This window comes from Macaca fascicularis, chromosome 8, assembly GCF_037993035.2.
Source record: "Macaca fascicularis isolate 582-1 chromosome 8, T2T-MFA8v1.1".
In the NCBI taxonomy this organism is placed as follows: domain Eukaryota; kingdom Metazoa; phylum Chordata; class Mammalia; order Primates; family Cercopithecidae; genus Macaca; species Macaca fascicularis.
In genome coordinates, this window is record NC_088382.1 from 154,701,525 (window position 1) to 154,727,165 (window position 25,641).

The 25,641-nt window shown below is 43.0% G+C and overlaps 1 protein-coding gene and 1 pseudogene across 27 annotated transcripts in view; one reads left to right on the plus strand and one right to left on the minus strand.

Moving 5' to 3' along the window:
* Positions 1 to 25,641, minus strand: part of LOC102122229 (uncharacterized) — a 60,359-nt gene that overhangs the window by 21,818 nt on the left and 12,900 nt on the right. For 2 of the 27 annotated variants that reach the window (XM_073999915.1, XM_073999916.1), the window contains exons 2-3: positions 21,640 to 21,806; positions 16,115 to 16,228 (exon numbers count right to left, since the gene is read on the minus strand). In XM_073999915.1, the coding sequence (XP_073856016.1) occupies positions 16,115 to 16,228; positions 21,640 to 21,763 (238 nt within the window). In that variant the 5' untranslated portion in view covers positions 21,764 to 21,806. Of the gene's footprint in view, positions 1 to 16,084; positions 16,229 to 21,639; positions 21,807 to 21,947; positions 22,066 to 22,118; positions 24,826 to 25,641 lie in introns of those variants that run through there. The other 25 variants (XM_073999903.1, XM_073999902.1, XM_073999910.1 and 22 more) reach the window with 24 other exon arrangements.
* LOC102121832 (transmembrane emp24 domain-containing protein 10 pseudogene) lies at positions 16,521 to 17,299 on the plus strand (annotated as a pseudogene).

The following is a 25,641-nucleotide window of genomic DNA, read 5'->3' on the forward strand; positions in this document are numbered from 1 at the left end:
ACGAACAGGAGGATTTGGAAGTGCAAATAAACAAGGCAAAGCGGCTTATTGGGTAAATCAAATTACTGATAAACGTTCTACCTGTGAAATAACTATTCAAGGAAAGAAATTTAAAGTTTTGGTAGATACAGGAGCGGACATTTCCATCATTTATCTACAGCACTGGCCGTCCACGTGACCAATTCCACCCACTCAATTTAACGTGGTTGGAGTTGGTAAAGTCGCTGAAGTTTATCAAAGTAGTTATATTTCGCATTGTGAGGGGCCTGATGGACAACCTGGGATTATTTAACCAATTATAACTTCTGTACCTACAAATTTATGGGGAAGAGATTTATTACAACAACGTGGAGCACAAGTTCTAATTCCAAAACAATTATATAGCCCTCAAAGTCAACATACAATGCCTGAAATGGGGTATGTCCCTGGTATGGGACTAGAAAAAAATTTGCCAGGTTTGAAAGAACCGCTTCAAGCAGAAAAACAGAGTTCCCACCAAAGATGAGGAAAACATTTTTGATGGTGGCCATTGTTAAGCCTCCAGAACATATACCTTTAAAATGGTTAAAAAAGATAAGCCGATTTGGATAGAACAATGGCCGCTAAGTAAAGAGAAACTGGAAGCTTTAGAGAAATTAGTTGCTGAACAACTAGAAAATGGGCACATAGCTCCAACATTTTCTCCTTGGAATTCTCCAGTTTTCGCAATCAAGAAAAAATCAGGAAAATGGAGAATGTTAACTGACTTAAGAGCCACCAATTCAGTTATACAACCTATGGGAGCATTACAGCCAGGATTGCCTTCTCCTGCTATAATTCCAAAAAATTGGCCTTTAATAGTCATAGACTTAAAAGACTGTTTCTTTACTATGCCTTTAGCTGAGCAAGACTGTGAACGGTTTGCGTTTACAATTCCTGCAGTAAACAACCTGCAGCCTGCTAAGCGTTATCATTGGAAAGTGTTGCCACAGGGCATGTTAAACAGTCTATTTGCCAGATGTATGTGGGGCAAGCAATGGAACCTACTTGTTAAATATTTTCACAGTGTTACATTATTCATTATATGGATGATATACTTTGTGCTGCCCCCACTCGAGAATTACTCCAATGTTATGATCACTTGCAAAATTCAATTTCTCATGCTGGTTTAATTATAGCTCCTGAAAAAATTCATACTCCTCCTCCTTACTCCTACTTGGGGACTTTAGTAAATGACACTACCATTGTGCCACAGAAACTAACCATATGTAGAGATAAATTAAAAACACTAAATGATTTTCAAAAATTACTAGGGGATATTAACTGGATATGACCTGCTCTAGGCATTCCTACCTATGCCATGAGTAATCTATTGTCTATCCTTAGAGGAAATCCTAGTCTCATTAGCCCTCAGCAATTAACAAAGGAGGCTGAGGTCAAGTTACAACTGATTGAGAAGCAAGGCCATAAAGCTCAGATAAATAGAATAGATCCAGAGAAGACTCTAGATTTGCTAACTTTTTCAGCTCAGCATTCACCTACTGGTGTTATTGTTCAAGAACAGGACTTAGTAGAGTGGCTTTTTCTTCCACATACTAATCCACGGACTCTAACTCCTTATTTAGGTCAAATCACTACTATGATAGCGATTGGGAGAACTCGGATTGTTAAATATCATGGATATGATCCTGGAAAAATTATTGTCCCTCTCACAAAGGCACAAATACAGCAAGCTTTTATAGTCTTACTTGGCAAATCCATTTAGCTGACTTTGTGGGCATTCTCGATAATCATTTTCCTAAAACGAAGCTGTTTCAGTTTTTGAAATTAACTAATTGGATTCTCCCTAAAATAACTAAATTTAAACCAACTGAAGGTGCTGAGAATGTTTTTACAGATGGGTCTAGCAATGGCAAAGCTTCTTATTTTGGCTCAAAAAGTAAAGTTTTCCAGACGTCCTATACTTCAGCTCAAAAAACAGAGCTTGTAGCTGTAACTGAGGTATTGACTGATTTTGATATGCCTATTACTGTGATTTCTGATTCCTCATACGTGGTTCACTCCACACAGTTAATTGAAAATGCTCAGTTATGATTTCATACAGAACAACAACTGATGACAAAAACAAACAAGGAAGAGAAATACAGATTACAGGACAGCCCATACACAACTGAATCTAGCATCATTTGGTGAAAAGATCCAATAACAAAAAGTTAAGAAATAGGCAAAATAATAACTTGGGGAAGAGGTTATGCTTGTTTTTCTCCAGGCCAAAATCAACAGTCGATTTGGATACCATCAAGACACCTGAAACCTTACAAGCCAGATGTCGAGGAAGAGACTCTGGGAGGATCCTGAGGACCCCTCAGTTGCAGCCATGTTGAGGCTGACGCTGAGGAGGACCCCAACTGTCACGAGCAACAACCGTTGAACACAGCCACCCACCTGGGGACAGATCAAGAAGCTGTCACAGATGGCAGAAGAAAACCTAAGGAAAGTGGGGCAACTAGTCACAATGAGTAATTTAATTGTAGCTATGATAGCGGTTATCACCACAGCCATGAGTATTCTTTCCATAAGGGCTGGTAATAATGCCTAGATGCAATCACTCTGACACAGTTACACATGCTTTCTGATCTCAGTATTTACCATAATAAATCTGCTCCTATAATTGAGGCATACCACCCTCAAAAACCTATTTGTAAACAGAATTGGACCCAGTTAGAAAAAAATGAACGTACTTGTTTAGGAAGATTGCTTTGCAGAACAGGCAGAGAGGTGCTACACAATGATTCCTATGGAATCATTATTAATTGGTCCCCTAAGAGGATGTTTAGCTTGAACTGCACCTGAGTCTGCGTGGCACGGTCACACTATGTTCAGCTGATCTGAACAAAACAGTCAGATGGTAGAAATTATAAGAAGCACGGCAAAAGTTCCTATTATCTGGAACCACGGTGATATAGTGGCACCTCAACCTCAAATGATATGGCCCGCTCTAGGAGGTAAACATAAGGATTTGTGGAAACTATTAAATGCTCTTAATAAGATCAAAATTTGGGAAAGAATAAAAAAGCATCTAGAAAGACACTCTACAAACTTGGTTTTGGATATTGCAAAATTAAAAGAACAAATATTTAAAGCATCCCAGGCACACCTGACCTTAATGCCAGAAATAGAGTGCTTAAAGGAGCTGCAGACAGATTAGCAGCTAGTAGCCCATTTAAATGGATAAAAACACTTGGAAGCTCTGTGATTTCTATGATGGTTGTGCTTTTAATCTGTGTTGTCTTTGTACAGTCTGCAGATGCAGATCCCAACTCCTGCGAGAAATAGCTCACCGTGACAAAGCTGCCCTTGCTTTTATCTCTTTGCAAATCAAAGAAGGGAGACATATTGGGAGCAAGCCTCCCAAAATCTGGCCATAAACTGGCCCCAAAACTGGCCATAAACAAAATTTCTGCAGCACTGTGATATGTCCATAATGGCCTTAACCCCCAAGCTGGAAGGTTGTGACAGGTTTACGGGAATAAGGGCAAGGAACACCTGGCCCGCCCAGGGTGGAAAACCACTTAAAGGCATTCTTAAGCCACAATTAGCATGAGTGAACTGTGTCTTAAGAGCGTGTTCCTGCTGCAGTTAACTAGCCCAACCTATTCATTTAATTCGGCCCATCCCTTCATTTCCCATAAGGGATAATTTTTGTTAATTTAATATCTATAGAAACAATGCTAATGACTGGTTTGCTGTTAATAAATATGTGAGTAAATCTCTGTTTGGGGCTCTCAGCTCTGAAGGCTGTGAGATCCCTGATTCCCCACTTCACACCGCTATATTTCTGTGTGTGTGTCTTTAACTTCTCTAGCGCCCCTGGGTTAGGGTCTCTCCGACCGAGCTGGTCTCCGCGTTGGGGGGAAATACATAGTTCAACAACAGTTGTCAGAGACTTCAAACCCCACTTCCAATTTGGATAGAACATCTAACCAGAAGATCAACAAGGAAATACAGTTGGCCCTCTGTATCTAGGTGATACAGTTTGGCTCTGTGTCCCCATCCAAATCTCTTCTCAAATTTTAATCCCAACATGTTGAGGGAGAGACCTGGTGGGAGGTGATTGGATCATGGGGGTGGTTTCCCCCAGGCTGTTCACATGATAGTGAGTTCTCACAAGACCTGATGGTTTAAAAGTGCTTGGCAGTCGACCCTCCCCGCCCACTGCTGCTGCCATGTAAGACGTGCCTTACTTCCCCTTTACTTTCTGCCATGACTGTAAGTTTCCTGAGGCCTCCCCAGGTATGTAGAACTATGAGTCAATTAAACCTCTTTCCTTTATAAATGACTCAGTCTCAGGTAGTTCTTCACAGCAGTGTGAAAATAGACTAATACACTAGAGATTCTGCATCAATGGATTCAAGTGACCACAAATACAAAAAAAAATTGGAAATTAAACAAAAAGCATGGTTGCATTTGTACTGAACATATACAGATTTGTCATTATTCCCTAGACAGTACAGTTTAACAACTATTTACATAGTATTAAAGTATATAGGAGGGGGATGTACATAGGTTATATGAAAATATTACACCATTTTATATAAGGGACTTGAGCATCTGTGGAGTTTGGTATTTGGAGGGGTTCCTGGAACCAATCCCCCATGGATACTGAGGGACAAGAGTAGAAGATTTAGAACACTATATACAAACTAGACTTAACAAACATATAAGTTGTTAGAGAATACTCCACGCAACAACAGCAGAATATACATTTTTCTCAAGTACACATGGAATATTTTCCAGGACAGATCATAGGTGAGGCCATAAAACAAGCCTTGAAAAGTTTAAAAAGACTGAAATTGTACAAGTTTCCTTGTCATTATGTTTTCTAAACATAATGGAATGAAACTGAAACTAATAACAGAAAACAATTTGCTAAATTCACAAATATGTAAAAATTAAGTAACATAGTACTAAATAACCAATGGGTCAAACAAGAAGTACAAAGCAAAATTAGAAAATACTTCGAGATGAATGAAAAGGAAGACACAACATATCAAAACCTGTGGGATGCAGCTAAATCAGTGCTTAAAGGGAAATTTGTAGCTGTCAATGCCTACATTTTTTAAAGTTAAAAAAATTTTTCTTTTTTCTTTTTCAGAAACTTTACTTTAAGTTCTGGGATACATGTGCAGAACCTGCAGGTTTGTTACATAGGTATACATGTGCCATGGTGCTCTGCTGCACCTATCAACCTGTCATCTAGGTTTTTAGCCCACATGCATTTGTTCTAATGCTTTCCCTCCCCTTGCCCCTCACCCCGTGACAGGCCCTGGTGTGTGATGTTCCCCTCCCTATGTCCATGTGTTCTCACTGTTCAACTCCCACTTACGAGTGAGAACATATCGTTTTTGGTTTTCTGTTCCCGTGTTAGTTTGCTGAGAATTATGGCTTCCAGTTTTATCCATGTCCCTGCAAAGGACATCAACTTATTCTTCTTTATGGCTGCATAGTATTCCATGGTGTATATATGCCACATTTTCTTTATCCAGTCTATCTGTGATGGGCATTTTGGTTGGTTCCAAGTCTTTGCTATTGTAAATAGTGCTACAAGAAATGTATGTGTGCATGTTATCTTTATAGCAGAATGATTTACAATCCTTTGGGTATATACTCAGTAATGGGATTGCTGGGTCAACTGGTATTTCCGGTTCTAGATCCTTGAGAAATCACCACACTGTCTTCCACAATGATTGAACTTATTCGCACTCCCACCAACAGTGTAAAGGCATTCCTATTTCTCCACAGCCTTGCCAGCATCTGTTGTTTCCTGATTTTTTTTTTTTTTGAGATGCAGTCTTGCTCCGTCGCCCAGGCCAGAGTGCAGTGGCACGATCTTGGCTCACGCCCGGCTAATTTTTTTGGATTTTTAGTAGACATGGGGTTTCACCATGTTAGCCAGGATGGTCTCAATCTCCTGACCTCGTGATCCACCTGCCTTGGCCTCCCAAAGTGCTGGGATTACAGGTGTGAGCCACCGTGCCTGGCCGACAATGGGGTTTTCCAAATATACAGTCAAATAGACACAATTTGACTGCCTCTCTTCCTATTTGAATACTCTTTATTTCTTTCTCTTGCCTGATTGCCCTGGCCAGAACGTCCAATACTATGTTGAATAGGAGTGGTGAGAGAGGGTATCCTTGTCTTGTGACGGTTTTCAAAGGGAATGTTTCCAGCTTCTGCCTATTCAGTATGATATTGGCTATGGGTTTGTCATAAATAGCTTTTATTATTTTGAGATATGTTCCATCAATACCTAGTTGATTGAGAGTTTTTAACATAAAGGGATGTTGAATTTTTTCAAAGGCCTTTTCTGCATCTATTGAGATAATCATGCGGTTTTTGCCATTGGTTCTGTTTATGTGATGGATTACATTTATTGATTTGCCTATGATGAACCAGCCCTGCATCCCAAGGATGATGTTGACTTGATCTTGATGAATAAGCTTTTTGATATGCTGCTGGATTCGGTTTGCCAGTATTTTATTGAGCATTTTTGCATCGATGTTCATCAGGGATACTGACCTGAAATTTTCTTTTTTTGTTGTGTCTCTGTCAGGTTTTGGTATCAGGATGATGCTGGCCTTATAAAAAGGTTAGGGAGGATTCTCTCTTTTTCTATTCTTTGGAATAGTTTCAGAAGGAATGGTACCAGTTCCTCTCTATACCTCTGGTAGAATTTGGCTGTGAATCTATCTGGTTCTGGGCTTTTTTGGGGTTGTTAGGCTATGAATTACTGCCTCAGTTTCAGAACTTGTTATTGGTCTGTTCAGGGATTTGACACCTTCCTGGTTTAGTCTTGGGAGGGTGCATATGTCCAGGAATTTATCCATTTCTTCTAGATTTTCTAATTTGTGTAGAGGTGTTTATAGTATTCTCTGATCATAGTTTGTATTTCTGTGGGATCAGTGGTAATATCCCCTTTATTATTTTTTATTGTATCTGTTTGATTCTTCTCTCTTTTCTTCATTAGTCTAGCTAGTGGTCTATTTTGTTAATGTTTAAAAAAAAAAAATCTCCTGCATTCATTGATTATTGAAGGGTTTTTCCTGTCTGTATCTCCTTCAGTTTTGCTCTGATCTTAGTTATTTCTTGTCTTCTGCTAGCTTTTGAATTTGTTTGCCCTTGCTTCTCTAGTTGTTTTAATTGTGATGTTAGGGTGCCAATTTCAGATCTTTCCAGCTTTCTGATGTGGGCATTTAGTGCTATAAATTTCCCTCTTAACGCTGCTTTAGCTGTGTCCCAGAAAGTCTGGTACATTGTCTGTTTGGTCTCATTGGTTTCAAAGAACTTATTTCATTCTTAATTTCATTATTTACCCAGGAGTCATTCAGGAGTAGGTTGTTCAATTTCCATGTAGTTGTACGGTTTTGAGTTTCTTAATCCTGAGTTCTAATTTGATTGCACTGTGGTCTGGGAGGCTGTTATGATTTCTATTCTTTTGCATTTGCAGAGGAGTGTTTTACTTCCAATTATGTGGTTGATTTTAGAATAAGTGCCATGTGGCACTAACAAGAATGAGAAGAAGTCAAGTCCTGAATATCCTTTAATTTTAAAGGATGCTGGCTGGGTGTGGTGGATCACACCTGTAATCTCAGCACTTTGGGAGGCCAAGGTGGGCAGATCATGAGGTCAGGAAATTGAGACCATCCTGGCTAACACAGTGAAATTCTGTCTCTACTAAAAATGCAAATAAATTAGCTGGGCATGGTGGCACGTGCCTGTAGTCCCAGATTCTCGGGAGGCTGAGGCAGAAGAATGGTGTGGACTCAGGAGGCAGAGCTTGCGGTGAGCTGAGATTGCACCACCGCACTCTAGCCAGGGCAACAGAGTGAGACTCCACCTCCAAAAAAAAAAAAAAAAAAAAAAAGAAAAATAAATTAAAAAATAAATAAAGCCTGCTAATCTTTTGTCTTGTTAATCTAATATTGACTGTGGGGTGTTAAAGTCTCACACTATTATTGAGTGAAAGTCTAAATCTCTTTGTAGGTCTCTAAGAATTTGCTTTATGAATCTGGGTGCTCCTGTATTGGGTGCATATATATTTAGGATAGTTAGCTCCTCTTGTTGCATTGATTCTTTTACCATTATGTAATGCCCTTCTTTGTCTTTTTTGATCTTTGTTGGTTTAAAGTCTGTTTTATCAGACTAGGGCTGCAACCCCTGTTTTTTTTTGTCTTTGCTTTCCATTTGCTTGGTAAATATTCCTCCATTCCTTTATTTTGAGCCTGTGTGTGTCTTTGCATGTGAGATCGATCTCCTGAATACAGCACACGGATTGGTCTTGACTCTTTATCCAGTTGGGCAGTCTGCATCTTTTAATTGGGGCATTTAGCCCATTTACATTTAAGATTAATATTTTTATGTGTGAATTTGATCCTGGCATCATGATGCTAGCTGGTTATTTTGCACATTAGTTGATGCAGTTTCTTCATAGTGTCATTGGTCTCTATATTTTGGTGCGCTTTTGCAGTGGCTGGAATGAGTGTTTCCTTTCCATATTTAGCGTTTCCTTCAGGAGTTCTTGTAAGGCAGGCCTGCTGGTGACAAAATCCCTCAGCATTTGCTTGCCTGGAAAGGCTTTTATTTCTCTTTTGCTTATGAAACTTAGTTTGGCTGGATATGAAATTTTGGGTTGAATATTCTTTTTTTTTTTTTCAGATGGAGTTTTGCTCTTACTGCCCAGCCTGGAGTGTAATGGCGCAATCTCAGCTCACTGCAACCTCCACCTCCCAGGTATGCACCACCATGCCCAGCTAATTTTTGTATTTTTTAGTAGAGACAGGGTTTCTTCCATGTTGGTCAGATTGGTCTTGAACTCCTGACTTCAGGTAATCTGCTTGTCTCAGCCTCCCAAAGTGCTGGGATTACAGGCGTGAGCCACAGCACCTGGTCCAATTCTTTTCTTTAAGAATGTTGAAAATTGGCCCCCATTCTCTTCTAGATTATGGGGTTTCTGCAGAGAGATCCATTGTTAGTCTGATGGGCTTACCTTCGTAGGTGACCTGACCTTTCTCTCTGGTTGCCCTCAGCATTTTCTTCCTTCATTTCACTCTTGGAGATTCTGATGATTATATATCTTGGGTTTGATCTTCTTGTGGAGTATCTTAGTGGTGTTCCGTGTATTTCCTGAATTTGAATGTTGGCATATCTTGCTAGGTTGGGGAAGTTCTCCTGGATAATATCCTGAAGTGTGTTTTCCAACTTGGTTCCATTCTACCCATTGCTTTCAGATACACCAATCAATCATAGGTTTGGTCTTTTCACATAGACCCATATTTCTTGGAGGCTTTGTTCGTTCCTTTTCATTCTTTTCTCTCTAATCTTGTCTTCATGCCTTATTTTAGCAAGGTGATCTTCATTCTCTGATACCCTTTCTTCTACTTGATCAATTCAGCTATTGATACTTGTGTATGCTTCATGAAGTTCTTGTGCTGTGTTTTTCAGTTCCATCAGGTCATTTATGTTCCTCTCTAAACTGGTTATTCTAGTTAGCAGTTCCTGTAACCTTTTATCAAGTTTCTTAGCTTCCTTGCATTGGGTTATAACTTTTTTTTTTTTTTTTTAGCTCAGAGAGTTTGTTATTACCCACTTTCTGAAGCCTACTTTTGTCAATTTATCAATCTCATTCTCCATCCAGTTTGGTGTCCTTGCTGGAGAGGAGTTGTGATCATTTGGAAGAAAAGAGGCTTTTTGGAATTTTCAGTGTTTTTGTACTGTTTTTTCCTCATCTTCATGGATTTATCTACCTTTGATCTTTGAGGCTGATGACCTTTGGATGGGGGTTTGTATGTGTGTGTGTGTGTGTCTTTTTTGTTGATGTGGTTATTGTTGCATTCTGTTAGTCACTTTTTCTTTTAACAGTCAGACCCCTCCTTCTGCAGGTCTGCTGCAGTTTGATGGAGGTCCACTCCAGACCCTGTTGACTTGGTTATCACCAGTGGAGGCTGCAGAACAGTAAAGATTGCTAGGCCGGGCGCGGTGGCTCAAGCCTGTAATCCCAGCACTTTGGGAGGCCGAGACGGGCGGATCACGAGGTCAGGAGATCGAGACCATCCTGGCTAACACGGTGAAACCCCGTCTCTACTAAAAATACAAAAAACTAGCCGGGCGAGGTGGCGGGCGCCTGTAGTCCCAGCTACTCAGGAGGCTGAGGCAGGAGAATGGCGTAAACCTGGGAGGTGGAGCTTGCAGTGAGCTGAGATCCGGCCACTGCACTCCAACCTGGGCGACAGAGCGAGACTCCATCTCAAAAAAAAAAAAAAAAAAAAAAAAGATTGCTGCCTGCTCCTTCCTCTAGGAGCTTCATCCCTGATGGGGCACTAACCTGATGCCATCTGGAGCTCTCCTGTATGAGGTGTCTGTTGACCTGTTAAGAGGTGTCTCCCAGTCAGGAGGTATGGGATTCAGGGACCCACCTGGGGAGGCAGTCTGTCCCTTAGCAGAGCTGGTGTGCTGTGCTGGGAGAATCCCCCTTGTCAGGATCAGCTGCTCTCTTCACAGCCAGGCAGGAAAGATCAAGTCTGCTGAAGCTGTGTCCACAGCTGCCCCTCCCTCCAGGTGCTCTGTCCCAGGGAGATGAAAGTTTTATCTATAAGCTCCTGACTGGGGCTGCTGCATTTCCTTCAGAGATACCCTGCCCAGTGAGGAGAAATCTAGAGAAGCAGTTTGGCCACAGCTGCTTTACCACACTGTGGTGTTCCGCCCAGTCCAAACCTCCTGGTCTTCTTAGCACTATTGGGGAAAACCACCTACTAAGGCCTCAGTAATGTCAGAAGTTGTTCCTTTCCCCTCCAAGCTTGAATGTCCCAGGTCAACACCAGACTGCTGTGCTGGCAGTGAGAATTTCAAGCCAGTGGTTCTTAGCTTGCTGGGCTCCATGGGAGTGGGACTCATTGAGAAAGACCACTTGGCTTCCTGGCTTCAGCCCCCTTTCCAGGCGAGTGAACAGTTCTGTCTCACTGGGATTCCAGGTGCCACTGGGGTATGAAGATAACTCCTGCAGCTAGCTCAGTGCCTGCCTAAACTGCTGCTCAGTTTTGTGCTTAAAACCCAGGACCCTGGTGGTGTAGGCTCATGAGGGAATCTCCTGATCTGCAGATTGTAAAAACCATGGGAAAAGTGTACTACCTAGGCTGTGTAGCACAGTCCCTCATGGCTTCCCTTAGCTGGGAGAGGAGGGAGGTCCCCTGGCTCCTTGCACTTCCTGGGTGAAGCGATGTTCCACCCTGCTTCCACTCCCTCTCCACTACCTAACTGGTCCCAATGAGATGAACTGGGTACCTCAGTTGGAAATGCAGGAATCACCCATCTTCTGTGTTGGTCTCAATGGGAGCTGCAGACCGGAGCTGTTTGTATTTGGCTGTCTTGGCCATCCCTCAATGCCTAATTTTTTTTTTTTTAAAAGGGAGCAAATCAACAACCTAATCTTCTACCTTAAAACACTGGGGAAAACAAACAAACAAACAAAACCCAAATCAACCTTAAAACACTGGGGAAAACAAACAAACAAACAAAAGAACTAAACCCAAATCAAGCAGAAGGTAGAAAATAAGGAATATAACAGAAACTAATGAACTACAGAATAGAAAAAAAGGCTTAATACTAATTCTTCACAAACTCTTCCAAAAAGACAAGAGAACACTTCCCGATTCATTCAATGAAAACAGTATTACCCTGATACCAAAAACAGACAATAAAACAACAGATCAGTATCTCTAATAAATACAGACACAAAATTCCCCAACAAAATGCTAGCAAATCAAATTCCACAATATATATATATAAAATTATACACCATTACTGAGTGGGACTTATCCCAGAAATGTAAGGTTTGTTTAGCATCCAAAAATCAATTAATACATCATATCCATTGAATAAAGGAAAAAAATCAAGAAAGGAAAACAAAGACACTTTCAGACAAAAGCTCACAGAATAATGCCAACTTAAGTACAAGAAATACTAAAGGAAAAATTTCAAACTGAAAATAATGATCTTGAACAGAAGTACAGAATTGCAGAAAGGAATGAAAAACACTAGAAAGGGTAACTCTAAATGAATATTTACTGTCAAGAAATAGCAATGGAATAAACTCTCTGGTGAGGTTTCAAAGTTGGTAGTACAAAATAAGTGACAATAATAATGAAAGGAAGGAGAGGGACAAAAGGAATTGTAAGGATCTTGCATTTTCCAAGAAGTGGTAAAAATATTAAGGTAGACCATAGTAAGTCAAAGAGACATATTTAATCATTAGAGTCATCACTTAAGAAAGAATGTACAGCTAAAAAGCTAATGGAGAAGAAACATAAAATTACATACAAAGCTTGATTTATTCAGAAGAATACAAGAGGCCGGGCGCAGTGCTTCACGCCTGTAATCCCAGCACTTTGGGAGGCCGAGGTGGCTGGATCATGAGGTCAAGAGATACAGACCATCCTGGCCAACATGGTGAAACCCCATGCCTACTAAAAATAAAAAAATTAGCCAGGCATGGTGGTGGGCACCTGTAGTCCCAGTTACTTGGGAGGCTGAGGCAGGATAATCACTTGAACCTGGGAGGTGGAGGTTACAGTGAGCTGGGACTGCACCACTGCACTCCAGCCTGGGCGACAGAGTGAGACTGCATCTCAAAAAAAAAAAAAAAAAAATATATATATATATATATATATATATATATATATAAAAATAAATAGTATAGGAAAAAAAATAGATGAGACAAATAGAAAACAAATAGCAAGATGGCAGACTTACTCTCAACTTTATCAATAATTGTGTTACATTTACATGGACAAAGCACTCTGCGAGGAGTACCCAAATCCACCTTCATGTTCGATAATTTACTAATTTTCTGACTCACAGAACTCAGAAAAGCTCTTATGCTCACAATTACACAGTTTATTAGGACAAAACGATACAATTAAAAATCAGCAAAGGAAAATGCCACACAGGGTCCAGGAGAGACCAAGTGTGAACTTCCAGGTATCCTCTTCCAGTAGGGTCACCTGGACAGACCTTAATTCTTCCGGCCACCATGTGTGACAACATATGCAAAGTGTTGATGACCAGGGAAGCTCACCTAAGCTTTAGTGTTCAGGATTTTTATTAATGGTTAGTACATGGACTTGGGGCACTCAGGTACCTTGACAGCTCCCCTCAGGGGTTAATCTGATACACTGTGGTCCAGGGACCCAGGCAAACAGAAATAAGCATTTGCTTTAAATCACATAGTTAGCATAAATCAGCATAGCCCAAGGCCCCAGGTGTACTCAAATACTTTTACCAGGCAGAATATTCCAACAGCTTAGAGGTTACCTCCAAGAAGCTAGTCAAGGGGTTAGTCCTAAAGACCTTTGGAATATGCAGGATTTGGGCAGTGCAGGCCTCTGAGTTAACCCTTTACTGCACACTCTAAAAAAAATGACTGTCAGACTGAATAAAATAATTCGACTTATATGAAGTTTATAAAACATTTCATACATAAGGACTCAGAAACATGAGGGTAGAATAAAGCCATATTGAGACACAAAAGGGCTCAACCTATTTGAGGATGTACTTCAGCAAAACAAGGAATAAATGAACAAATAGACACGGAATTCAATAGATGGTGACTCCAATGTAAGAGAGTAAGAATGGAAAGTGCCAGGAAGATAGCTATTCAGCAGCCCTGGAAAGCAATGAATCCTGGCCTTAATGCTGGATGAGTGACTGCACCTGGGGGACAAGGGAGAGACTAGTAACCATTCTTGACAACTCACAACAACTTAGGGAAGTACAAGATGAGTGGAAGGCAATGTTCACAGCAGCTTTATGTATACTGACCAAAAAACGAAAACAACTCAAATGTTTGTTAACAGAGTATGAACAAATTGTAGTATATTCAAACAATACAATATTATTCAGAAATAAAAAGAATTATTGATATACAACATAAACACATCTCAAAATAATTTTGTTGAATAAAAGCCAGACCAAAAGAATACATGCTCAATGATTCCATTTTCACATAAAACTCTAGAAAATATAATTTATAGTGACAGAAAGGAGATCAGTAATTACTTCAGGATATAAGTGGGAAGGAGTGAGAAAGGTAGGAAGGAGTGAAAGATGATGAAGGAGGAGAAAACTTTTGGGGGTGATGGATATATCTGCCCTAGATTGTAGCAATGGTTTCACATGTGTATACATATGTCAAAACATACAAAATTATATACTTTAAATATTTGTTAACATATTGTATGTTAATTACACCTCAATAAAGCTGGTTCCTTAAGGAAAATAAATAAGAGTATGGAGCTGAGATAAATCTGCCAGGAACCCAACCCTGTTCTGTCCCTGGCTGGCTGTGTGATCTGGGGCCACCATTTAATCTCTCTGTGCCTCAGTTTCCTGGGCACAGATTGTAAAGAGATATTGGCAAATTCCATAAATTCACTGTGACAGCACAGTGCCAGGCCTGCATCAAGCACAAATGACCAACGTTAGCTGTGTGGCAGCATGGAGCCCCAGGACTCTGTTCTGCTTACTGTTTACATGCTCAGGCCCCCCACTACACAGGAAGAAATGCTTTCTAGCTCATCTGTTTCCTTAAGACCCAGAATCAGCCTGGGATGCTCTGAGTGAATAACAGCAGGAATGAGAGACTTGGAAGAGAACGAACATCTCTCTAAGTGGCGTCTCCAAGCAGCCAAAACAGAGCTGGTCAGCAAACCCTGTGGGCAGTGTGAAATATATATTTGGTCTTCACCCCCATGACCTGGCATACAACTCCTAAAATCCTTGTAATCTCCAAAGTGCTTTCTTTTCGTAGGCTTATGTTGACTGACAGCTTTAGGATGAAGCTGATCACTGGAAAGGCCAAGGCATGATTTCAGGGTCGGGATTCTTAGCTCCAAAGCCCCAAACTCAGAGAGGGGAAAGGAGCTAAAGGTTAAGTTGATCACCAATGGCCAATGGTTTAATCAATCATATCTACATAATAAAGTCTCTATAAAAACCTAAGAGGACAGGGTTCAGAGAGCTGCTGGATAGCTAAGTAGATAGGATCCTAGAGGGTGATGCACCCAGGGAGGGCATGAAAACTCCACACCCCTTCCCCCATACCACAGTCTACACATTTCTTCACCTTTATCCTTTATAATAAATTGGTAAATCTCTTTTTTTTTTCTTTTCTGAGACAGGGTCTCACTCTGCCACCCAGGCTGGAGTGCAGTGGCATGATCTCAGCTCACTGCATCCTCTTCCTCCTGGGTTCAAGTGATTCTCATGACTCATCCTCCTAACTGGGACTACAGATGCACATCACCATGCCTGGCTAATTTTGTATTTTTTGTAGAGATGGAGTTTCACCATATTGGTAAGACTGGTCTTGAACTCCTGACCTCAAGTGATCTGCCCACCTTGGCCTCCCAAACTGCTGGGATTCCAGGCGTGAGCACCGCGCCCGGCCTAAACTGGCAAATCTAAGTGTTTCCCTGAGTTCTGTGAGCTGCTCCAGCAAATTAATAGAACCCAGAGTGAGGGTCATGGGAACTCCGACTTGAATCCTGTTGGTCTGAAGTTTGGAAATCTTGAACTTACAAGTAGTGCCTTGAGAGGACAGTCTCAGAGACTGAGCCCTCAGCCTGTGGGATGTCAGGCTATCTCCAAGAAGAGAGCACCAAAATGGAATTGAATTAGAGCTGTTTGGAGCATGGGAAAAGCCCTCCACACATTTGGTCACAAAGTCTTTGTTGATTGTTGCTGTGGTGTCAGAGCAGAGGAAAAATGTAATTAGCATTTTTCCCAAACAGCCTAAGGAGTGGATGACATGGAAGTGAAGAGACTGGGAGCCAGCTGCCAGGGAAAGACACTTGAGCTCTTTTTTGTGGCTGAAAGAGCATTTTCTAGGGTAAATAAAACACAAATCTACTTATGGAGAGATAACAGGGGCAAATAACAGCAAGAAAAGAGGACAAGATAGAAAAAGGAGGAGGAAAGCAAAGGCCTGAAGGTAACAAGAGATTTGTCTGGAGCTTGTAGAGAAGGGATTCGTGAGTGAAGCTGCAGCACCTACCACAGAAGCAGAAAGTGGGAGCAGACTCACATTCTCTCTTGTGCCTCCAGCTCCAGCTAATCTGAGTTCTCAGGATGTGTGGGGTCCATGGTTTGTCCCCCTGCTCCAGCCTGGAGATGACATCAGGTTTGGAAGCTTGCAGTCCTGTTCCAGAGAAAGGAAACAAGAGCCAAAAGTTCACCCAGGTAGAGGGTAGGATGGACCTGTGGTCTGAGTCTGTGTGATGGTTGTGTGCTTCCCTGCCACCTAGTCTCTAACCATGAAGAAAGACACAGACCTCTGCCTAAGCTGAAGAAAGGTCAAAACTAGCTTTTCAGGGGGACAGGGGGCATAGATAGGACAGCACTGTGGCCTGAACACATCATGGTAGAGGACTCATAGTAGGAGGTGTTGATGCCCAGCAGAAGGGTTAAAGGGGGAATGAGTCTCCAACACCATGTCTGGTTTGTCCGGCCCACCAGCCTGGCATGGCCCTTGTCCGTTGGCATTGCTGCTTTTGTTCCTGCTCAGCCCCAGCTTGGTCCTTGCCATTTCCTTCCATCTGCCCATTAATTCTCGCAAGTGCCTCCATGAGGAGATCCACAAGGACCTGCTAGTGACTGGTGCGTACGAGATCTCCGACCAGTCTGGGGGCACTGGCGGCCTGCGCAGCCATTCCTCAAGATTACAGATTCTGCTGGCCATATTTTCTACTCCAAAAAGGAGGCAACCAAGGGGGAAATTTTCCTTTACCACTGAAGATTATGACGTTTGAAGTGTGTTTTGAGAGCAAGGGAACAGGGCAGATACCTGACCAACTCATGATGCTAGACATGAAGCATGGAGTGGAGGCAAAAAATTATGAAGAGATTGCAAAAGTTGCGAAGCTCAAACCATTAGAGGTGAAGCTGCAACACCTAGAAGACCTTTCAGAATCTACTGTTAATGATTTTTGCGTACATGAAGAAGAGAGAAGAGGAGAAGTGTGATACCAATGAGTCAACAAACACTTGGGTCCTATACTTCAGCATCTTTTCAATGTTCTGCCTCATTGGACTAGCCACCTGGCAGGTCTTCTACCTGCAATGCTTCTTCAAGGCCAAGAAGTTGATCGAGTAATGAATGAGGCATATTCTACTCCCACCTTGTACCTCAGCCAGCAGAACATCGCTGGGACATGCCTGGCCTAAGGCATCCTATCAGCAGCACCATCAAGGTGGGTTGGAGCTTTCTTGCCAGAACTGATCTCTTTTGGTGTGGGAGGACATGGGGTACCACCTATACCCAACAAGTCAATGAGGGACTTCTTTTTAATTTGGTAGAATTTTGACTGGTTTTTGCAACAATAGGTCTATTATTAGAGTCACCTATGACAGAAAGATAGGAATTACCTAGATAAAGTCAAAGTCAGCATTTGTCCTGGGTTCCCTTGTGTGATCTGTTTGAACCATGTTTTCTTTTCTTCTCCCACTTGCTCAGCGGTTTGGGCTTCCACTCTAGTTCTTTTACCAAGATTTTTGTGTGACCATATTGACTTCATTTGGATTGTCCTCTTTCAATTTCCTTGCGAAAACACTCTTAACTTTCTCTTTACCCTTAGCTGAAACGTTTATGTAGCTTCTGGTGATATCTTTTCACGATTTTATGTCTCTTAAAATGGTGATGGATGTGACACTTCATAAAAGTGAGCTTCGAACTGTAGATAACTCTTAAAGAAAATATCATTTTAGACAATTAAAATATTCGTGCTTAACTGCTTGAACATTTTTCGTGTATGTGTATTTAATTCTATACAGTATTATCACATGTGTAGATTCATGTGACCACCACCATGACAGACAGAACAGTTCTGTCACATGGATCCCTTCCACTGCCTTTTTACAGCCACAGCCACATCTCTTTCTTATCCCCTAACCAAAACCTGCGGCTGCCACTGTTCTGTCCTCCAACTCTGTAATTTTGTCATTTCAAGCATGTTGTATGGATGGAATTATACAGAATGTAATCTTATGAGGTTGACTTTTTTTCATTCAGCATAATTCCATTGAAATTCATCCAAGTTGTTGCATGTATCAATAGTTTCTTCCTTTTTTTCTTTTAAAAATATTTCATATATTTGGGGGTATAAGTGCAGATTTCTTACATGCATATATTGCATCGTGGTGAAGTCTGGGCATTTCCTTTTGATTGCTGAGTAGTATGCCATGGTATGGATGTACCACAGTTTGCTTAACTATTCACCTACTAAAGGACATAAGAGTTGTTTTCAGTTTTTTGCCCTTACTAATAAAGCTGCTGTGAACATTCATGTACAGGTTTTTATGTGAACATATATTTTCATTTTCTGGGATAAATGCTCAAAAAGGCAATTGCTGGGTTGTGTGGTAAACATGTACATTTTTGTAAGAAACTACCCTACTCTTTTTCCAGAGTGGCTGTACCTTTTACATACAGCCACTCATACAATTCATACAGCAATGTATGACGGATCCAGTTTCTTCACATCCTTACCAGTGTTTGGTATTACTACTATTTTTTTATCTTAACCATTCACATAGCTGTGTGTAATGATACCACATGTGGTTTTGATTTGCATTTTCCAGTGGCTAATGATGTTGAGTATCTTTTCATATGTTAATTTGCCATCTATATATCCTCTTCATTGAAATTTCTGTTCATGTCTTTTGTCTATTTTCTATTTAAGTCATTTATTCTTTTAACTATTGAGTTTTGAGAGTTTTTATACATCCCAGATAAAACTCCTCTGTTAGATACGTGGTTGCTTGAATTTTTAACATAACTTCTACCAAGGAAAAATAAGTAAAATTTCCAACTCTTCTTGCATGGCCAGTCACTTAATTCCTGTCCTTCAGTGTTCCATCTAGAGAATTAAGAGATATGATGTATAAAATAGATATCTAGGAGGACCATTTAGAGTAAATACTTAAAAATCCAAAACAAATGAAAGCAAAGCCAATAATCACTGTAGGAGTATGAGGTGCCTAAGGGTCAAAACTAATGTAAATAAGAGAAAACGTGAATATAAATGACCATGTTTATAAACAGTTATGAAAAATGTTGTCACTTGAAATCTTTCCCACATCTCCCAAGAAAGTAGGTAGGAGTTTATCCTTTCTGTAATCTCTTTTTAACCCTGCTGACTATTACAGAGCTTGTTTAATCACAGTGGCAAGAATTACATGTATCTTACAGTAAAGCAGCAGAATACTGGAATTGTTAGAGAATCCTGATGTGTTGACCTGGATAAAGTACAAAGGTGGAAGAAGGAATGAGTTACGTTGTTAAAATCTTAGGCTATTCTGTTTATGTTCCTGCTACTATGAACCCAAGTCGGTTCTATTTTTTTTTTCCCTTTTGACTTCTTGTATCTTCCTCTGGGGTGGCATAAAAGTAGTTCCGTTGTTAACTTGTACAACATTGCCATCTGCTGTTAAGAACTGGCAGGTACTGCTTTTGAGAACCTGGTTGCAGGTCCTTACCATAGGCAGCAGATGTTGAAAAAATCTATCTGTAGTATTACATATACTAAGTTACAGAGGATGCATCCAAGTAGAGAAAATAACATGTGGGTTAAGATCCATCCTAAAGGGCGGGCGCGGTGGCTCAAGCCTGTAATCCCAGCACTTTGGGAGGCTGAGGCAGGAGGATCACGAAGTCAGGAGATCGAGACCATCCTAGCTAACACAGTGAAACCCTGTCTCTACTAAAAATACAAAAAACTAGCCGGGTGAGGTGGCGGGCGCCTGTAGTCCCAGCTACTCGGGAGGCTGAGGCAGGAGAATGGCGTAAACCTGGGAGGCGGAGCTTGCAGTGAGCTGAGATCCAGCCACTGTACTCCAGTCTGGGCAACAGAGCAAGACTCTGTCTCAAAAAAAAAAAAAAAAAGCTCCATCCTTAAACTTTTTTTTTTTTTGAGACAGTCTTGCTGTGATGCCCAGGCTGAAGTGCAACGGTGCTATCTCAGCTCACTGCAACCTTCACCTCCTGGGTTCGGATGGTTCTTCTGCCTCGGCCTCCCAAGTGGCTGGCAGTGCAGGCGCACACCACCACGCCTGGCTGGTTTTTGTATTTTTGGTAGAGACGAAGTTTCACCATGTTGGCCGGGCCGATCTCGAATTCCTGACCTCAAGTGATCTGCTGGCCTCAGCCTCCCAAAGTGCTGGGATGACATGTGTGAGCCACCATGCCCAGCTTCCATCTGTAAACTTTTTAATGTGAAATTCTATCATGTACCATTAGCCTAACAAGATTTTCTTTCCTATTTCTGACTGGTGCCTTTCCCCTTTTTAGGAGCAATGAAAGCTACTCTGTTATGTTCTTCTGATGTGACAAAATGTCAAGAAGATAGAAGAGAATATTTTATTTTGTTGATGCTTTTGTTCCCAAGTGTGACCCTAAACTTAAGTTTTGTAGGAATTGACATTCTTTCATGTCCCTTCCCTTTACTCATGCCAGAACTATCAACTGGGACATTTTGTGCTTTTGGTTTAAAAGTTAATTGATATTATACCTTGGTTTTATCCAAAAAGTAAAAGTATTTGCCTTTGACAAAAGACTGATACAAGAGGAAATAAGCTTTAAAAACAAGGGTGTTATGTGCTTTCCTCCATTTTTGAGCATATTATCCAAAATGGTCAGTATAACTTAAATGAGAATGATGCAGTTTAAGTAAATCTTGTTATACCATTGTCATGGACCCCTGTCATAAAGCCATTTTTCAGTTTGTTTGGGAAAGAGGCATATGGGATTTATACAGATTCACTTGTAAATGTTGGATTGGGGATTTTTGTGTAAATTTTCTCAAATAAAGGCTAGCAGAAACAAAAAAAAAAAAAAAAAAAAGGGCTAAAGGGAAGAGTACATTCCCGTGAAAGGAAAGCAGGGCCCTGAAACTAAACAGATCCAAATCCCAGATCTGCCACCAATAGGCTGTGTAAACTTATGAAAAGTGACAGTATTTGTTAGCCTGAGGTTCATTTATAAACTGTGTATCCTACCACTGATCTTCAAGATGCAGAAAGATTAATTCAGGGATAGGAATGTACTAACTGTGCAATGAATAATATTCTCCTTCTGTACACCAGGGAGGGTTGGTCAGGCATGCTGGCTCATGCCTGTAATTCTAGAACTTTGGGAGGCCAAGGTGGGAGGATTCCTTGAGGCTAGGAGTTTGAGACCAACCTGGGCAACATACAGGCTCTGTCTCTAAAAAAATAAAATAAGACAGGCATGGTGGCCCTTGTCTATAGTCCCAGGCACTTGGGAGGCTGAGGTGGGAGGATCTCTTCAACCAAAGATGCCAAGGTTACAGTGAGCTATGGTCTTGCCACTGTATTCCAGGATGGGCAAGAGTGAGACACTGCCTATTAAAAAAAAATCAAGGAGGGTCCCAGTACCACCTGTTCCCATCTCTGTGCAAACTAGACCTGCATGGTACCAGGGTCAAAATGTCTGGTCTTTGGTCACAGAATATGAGGAGCCTCTGAGCCCCAAGCTTGAGCCTCAAGGTTAAGGAGCAGGAAGCCCAGGAGCCGAGCCCCAGGGAGGGAACTTACCTAGTGAGACAAGGTTCCCATAGGTCTCCAGCATCACATCCCTGTAGAGGCCCCTCTGAGCAGGGATCAGACAGTCCCACTCCTCCTGGGAGAGGAGTACAGCCACATCCTCAAAGGAAACCATGATGTGGAATGACAAGATCTTGATGCAGCCCTCAGGTCAGGAACTGGAGGGAGAAGACACTAGGCTCAGGACTGGTAAAATCCCTCTGGGAACATGTACCTGTCTTCCCCACTAATGTCAACTCTTTAAGGCAGACACTATATTGGCTCATCTTGGTGTGCCCCAATCCTGACCTCTACTGTACCTGGTCCAGGGACAGGAAAACAGTGAGAAGTACATTTCAGGGACTTGAACTCAGGAACAGAGGACATCGGAGGAGACAGGGAGCTGTCCACCCTCTGGGACCAGCCCCTCATAGACTCCTGCCAAGAAAAGGCTGAGGTCACATGGAAGAGTCTCCATGAGGACCACTCACCTGGAGCCCACAAAGGAGCTGCATGACAGCCATCACTAGGTCTCTGAGCTTGTCCTGAGGTGTGGGCAGAGCCGCAGGGAGAAGAGAGTGATGGAGCCTGACCAACCTTCTGCTCCCCCCAGGTGCTCTAAGAGGGCCCAGACCTTTTGTAGTAGCAGAGACCCAATTATGAGCTGCCTGAACACCCCAGGAAAGGTGGATGAACTAAAAGTAGCCAGTGGTCTCTGAGATCATATCCCCTCCCCACTTTCCTGCTATACTTCTCCATGTCTCAAGAGAGGCTTTCCTGAGGCCCCTGGGATGACAGCATCCTGAGGCCACCATGTGAAAGCCAGGACCCTCGCGGTGCACTTGGCCAGGAGAGAGAATACACTGCATTTCCCAGGCCCACCTATGAGGTCCTGGGCAGAGGGCAAACAGCTGAGAACAGCGGACCAGGCTCTTGTGCTGAGGCAGTGAATGAGCAAATGGAGAAGTTGACATGTATGTGTGACACACAAAGAATGAATGCCGCAGCATGAGGGCAGCGGCTGGTGGTGGAGATATTTTACACAGGATGGCCAGGGAAGACACCTCCGATAAAGTGACAACAAATCGGAGATCTGGATGGAGCGAGGGTAGGCACCATGTGGATATCAGGGAGGTACATCCCAGGCAGGAGGAGGGCACAAGTGCAAAGGTTCTGAGATGCAAGCACACCTGTGTTCAAGGACAGGCAAGGAAGCCAGAGGGGCTGAACAGAGTAGGGGAGGGTGCAATAGGTGGGTACCCTCTGGGGAGGGTACCTTGCGGGCCTTAGGGCTATGCGTTTTATTCTGAATGTCTGGGAAGAGTGATATGACCTCAGATGTGGTCTCCACAGCTGCTGCTTTGAGGGTGCTTTGAATAGACTATGGGGTGGGGGTAAGGAAAAAACCAAAACCAGTCAGAAGGTTCTAGCAACAATCCAGTTAGAGATGAATGTCTTAGACTAGACTGGTGGTGGCAGAAGTGACAAAAAGCAGTCAGATTATGGATACATTTCAAAGGCACAATCAATAGGATTTGCAGATGAATTTCATGTAGGCCGAGACACAAGAGTTTTGGCCTGAGCAACTGAAATGATGAAATTTCCATATACTCAAATGAGTAAGACTGCAGAAGGATTAAATGTAAAAGTTTTCTTGTATACAGTAATGTTTAAGATACCTATTAGATTTACAAATGGAAAATTAGGGCATTTGGATATACAAATTGAAAATTCAAGAGTGAAGTTGGGCTGGTTGGGTATATACTGAAAACTGTCAGTACACAGATGACATCTAAAACCACAAATCTGGTTTTATTTTAGCAGTGACATATGTCACTCCCACAAAAGCCTTCCCAACTGGCCTCGGCATACACAGCAAGTCACCTCCTCACAGCCCTCTGCACATAAACAAATTCCTTCGTTTAGTTCAGGAGGAAATGCGCCCTTTTCCCTCTGCTCTAGGTGACCGCAAGGCCCAGTTCTCGTCACCGAGATGCTAAGGGAAGTTTGCCAAGAGGCATCTGAAGGGAAGTAAGGGGAATGGAGTGACCACAAAGGAAAGTCAGAGACACATTCTAGAGCCCTGGCACTTCACAACAAACTCTGGAACAAACCCTGCCTCATCTTCGTCATTTAAGCCTCTCTTGGACAGATTTTCTGACTGGCCGATGAACACAAGCTCACTGATGTCTTCACAGTCTCCAGCTGAGGCACACCTTGGTCAGAGGGAATCTTCCAGTCGTCAGACAGGGCTCGCCTTTGACTGGCCCCTGCTGCTTCTGCCCTTTGTGAATCACAAGCGGTGCCTCTTAACGCACTCTGCCTTCACTCCTAAACTCATGCGGGAGGCATGTAATGCCGCTGTTAGGCGCATGGGCTCTGGACTCGAATAGGACTGAATTCTAACCTTGGATCCACCACTTACTAATGCGGAGGTCTCAGGTAAGTGACTTGAGTTTTCCCACAGACCATAAAATGAGATTAACACTACTCCTTAAGTGACTATATTGAGTTAAATGAGAATATGTATAAAATGCTCAGCACAGTATTAGCAAACCGCAAACAATACTAAGTCTCAATTGTCTTAATCAGTAAGTCAGCATTTACCGAGTGCCTACTAAACGAATGAGCGTTCAGCTTGTTCCAGCGCATGTGTGAGATATCATTTCCTGCCTGTTCCTTTCCTTCCCCACAGCAGACGCTCCTTCACACCACCGCTCTACCCTTTCAATCCATTCCTGCTAAATAAAATACACTTTTCTGTCTTCTGAAAAGAAAAAAAAAAGCACAATTCAGCTCACCCCCTTACATTGCCCAAACTCCCTTCCTCTGCCAGGCCTTTTATCCATCAGGCTTCCCTGCTTCAACGTTGCTCCGGAGCGTGGAGGACAGCCCGCGGACCCGCACGCCCGGCCGCCTCCGCTTCCGGCTCACACCACCCTCGCCCTGCCCGCCCCTCGGTCAACACAAAGCGGGCGCTCAACAACCCGCAGCCGCCCTCGGCGCGTCCTCTACGGGTCACTGAGGCCGCGAGCTGCGTCCTTTGGCCCCTCAGAACCCCGGCACCGTCCCTGCCCGCCCCAGCACCGCTCCGGCACCTCCGCACCAGGCGCCCTAGCTCGGGACTCACTCAGCTCGACCACGGAAAGGGAAGGACCACGAACGCTGACTCCCGGGCCGTGGCGAGCCAAACCCCCTGGACCGGAAATGCCTAATCTGAATTTCCGCGTGCCCCTCAGCTCACCAACCAATTGAATTCCTAATCTGAACTTCCGCCCTGCCCCTCAGCTCACCAACCAATTGAATTCCAGGTTTCGTGGGTCCGCTCTAGGCGGCTGATAGTACTCAATGCTCCGGCAGTCCTGTTCCTTCTTGGTTAAGCCCATACAAGCCCTTGGCGGAATCTGCGGGTGAGAGGGCGCAGGCGCAGAGGTGCCGCCGGCGGTGTGCGGTTGCGAAGGAAGGAAGGGACCCCAACACCGGGCGTTCCTGCGGACGCTCCTCAGCCGGGGGTTTTCTCCGGCCTCTGGACCCGGCCCTTCCTGACCTAGGACGTCTGGCTGCGCACTGTCCCCCTCTCTGGGGCGCCTTTTCCCCACCTCCAAGTAGTGATCAAGCTCAGAATCCAGCTCGCGTCCACTGTGCACCTTGCACTTCCCACCTGTAAGTCTTTTGACCTCACCGCCCCCTCGAGAAGGCTGCTGCCATCGCTTAAATGCGGAAACCGAGGTGCAGAGAGGTTTCAGACCTGTTCCGGTGGAGCTGGAATTGGAGAACCAACTGCTCGGTGCTGAGACGCGCGTGCGGAACGGGCGGCGGGCGGGGGTAAAGCGGAGTGAGGGGAGAGGGCAGGTGCGACCTGGGCAGGTGAGGAGCACGGGCCCCGAGGGAGGACTTAGAGAATGGAAAGGAAAGCATCCTGTCTTCAGCGGGACAGTGGGAGCACTGAGGTGTCAGAGAATGAGCAGTTGTGGGAAGAGCCATAGGGTATGTATGTTATTTTTTAGAGACGGG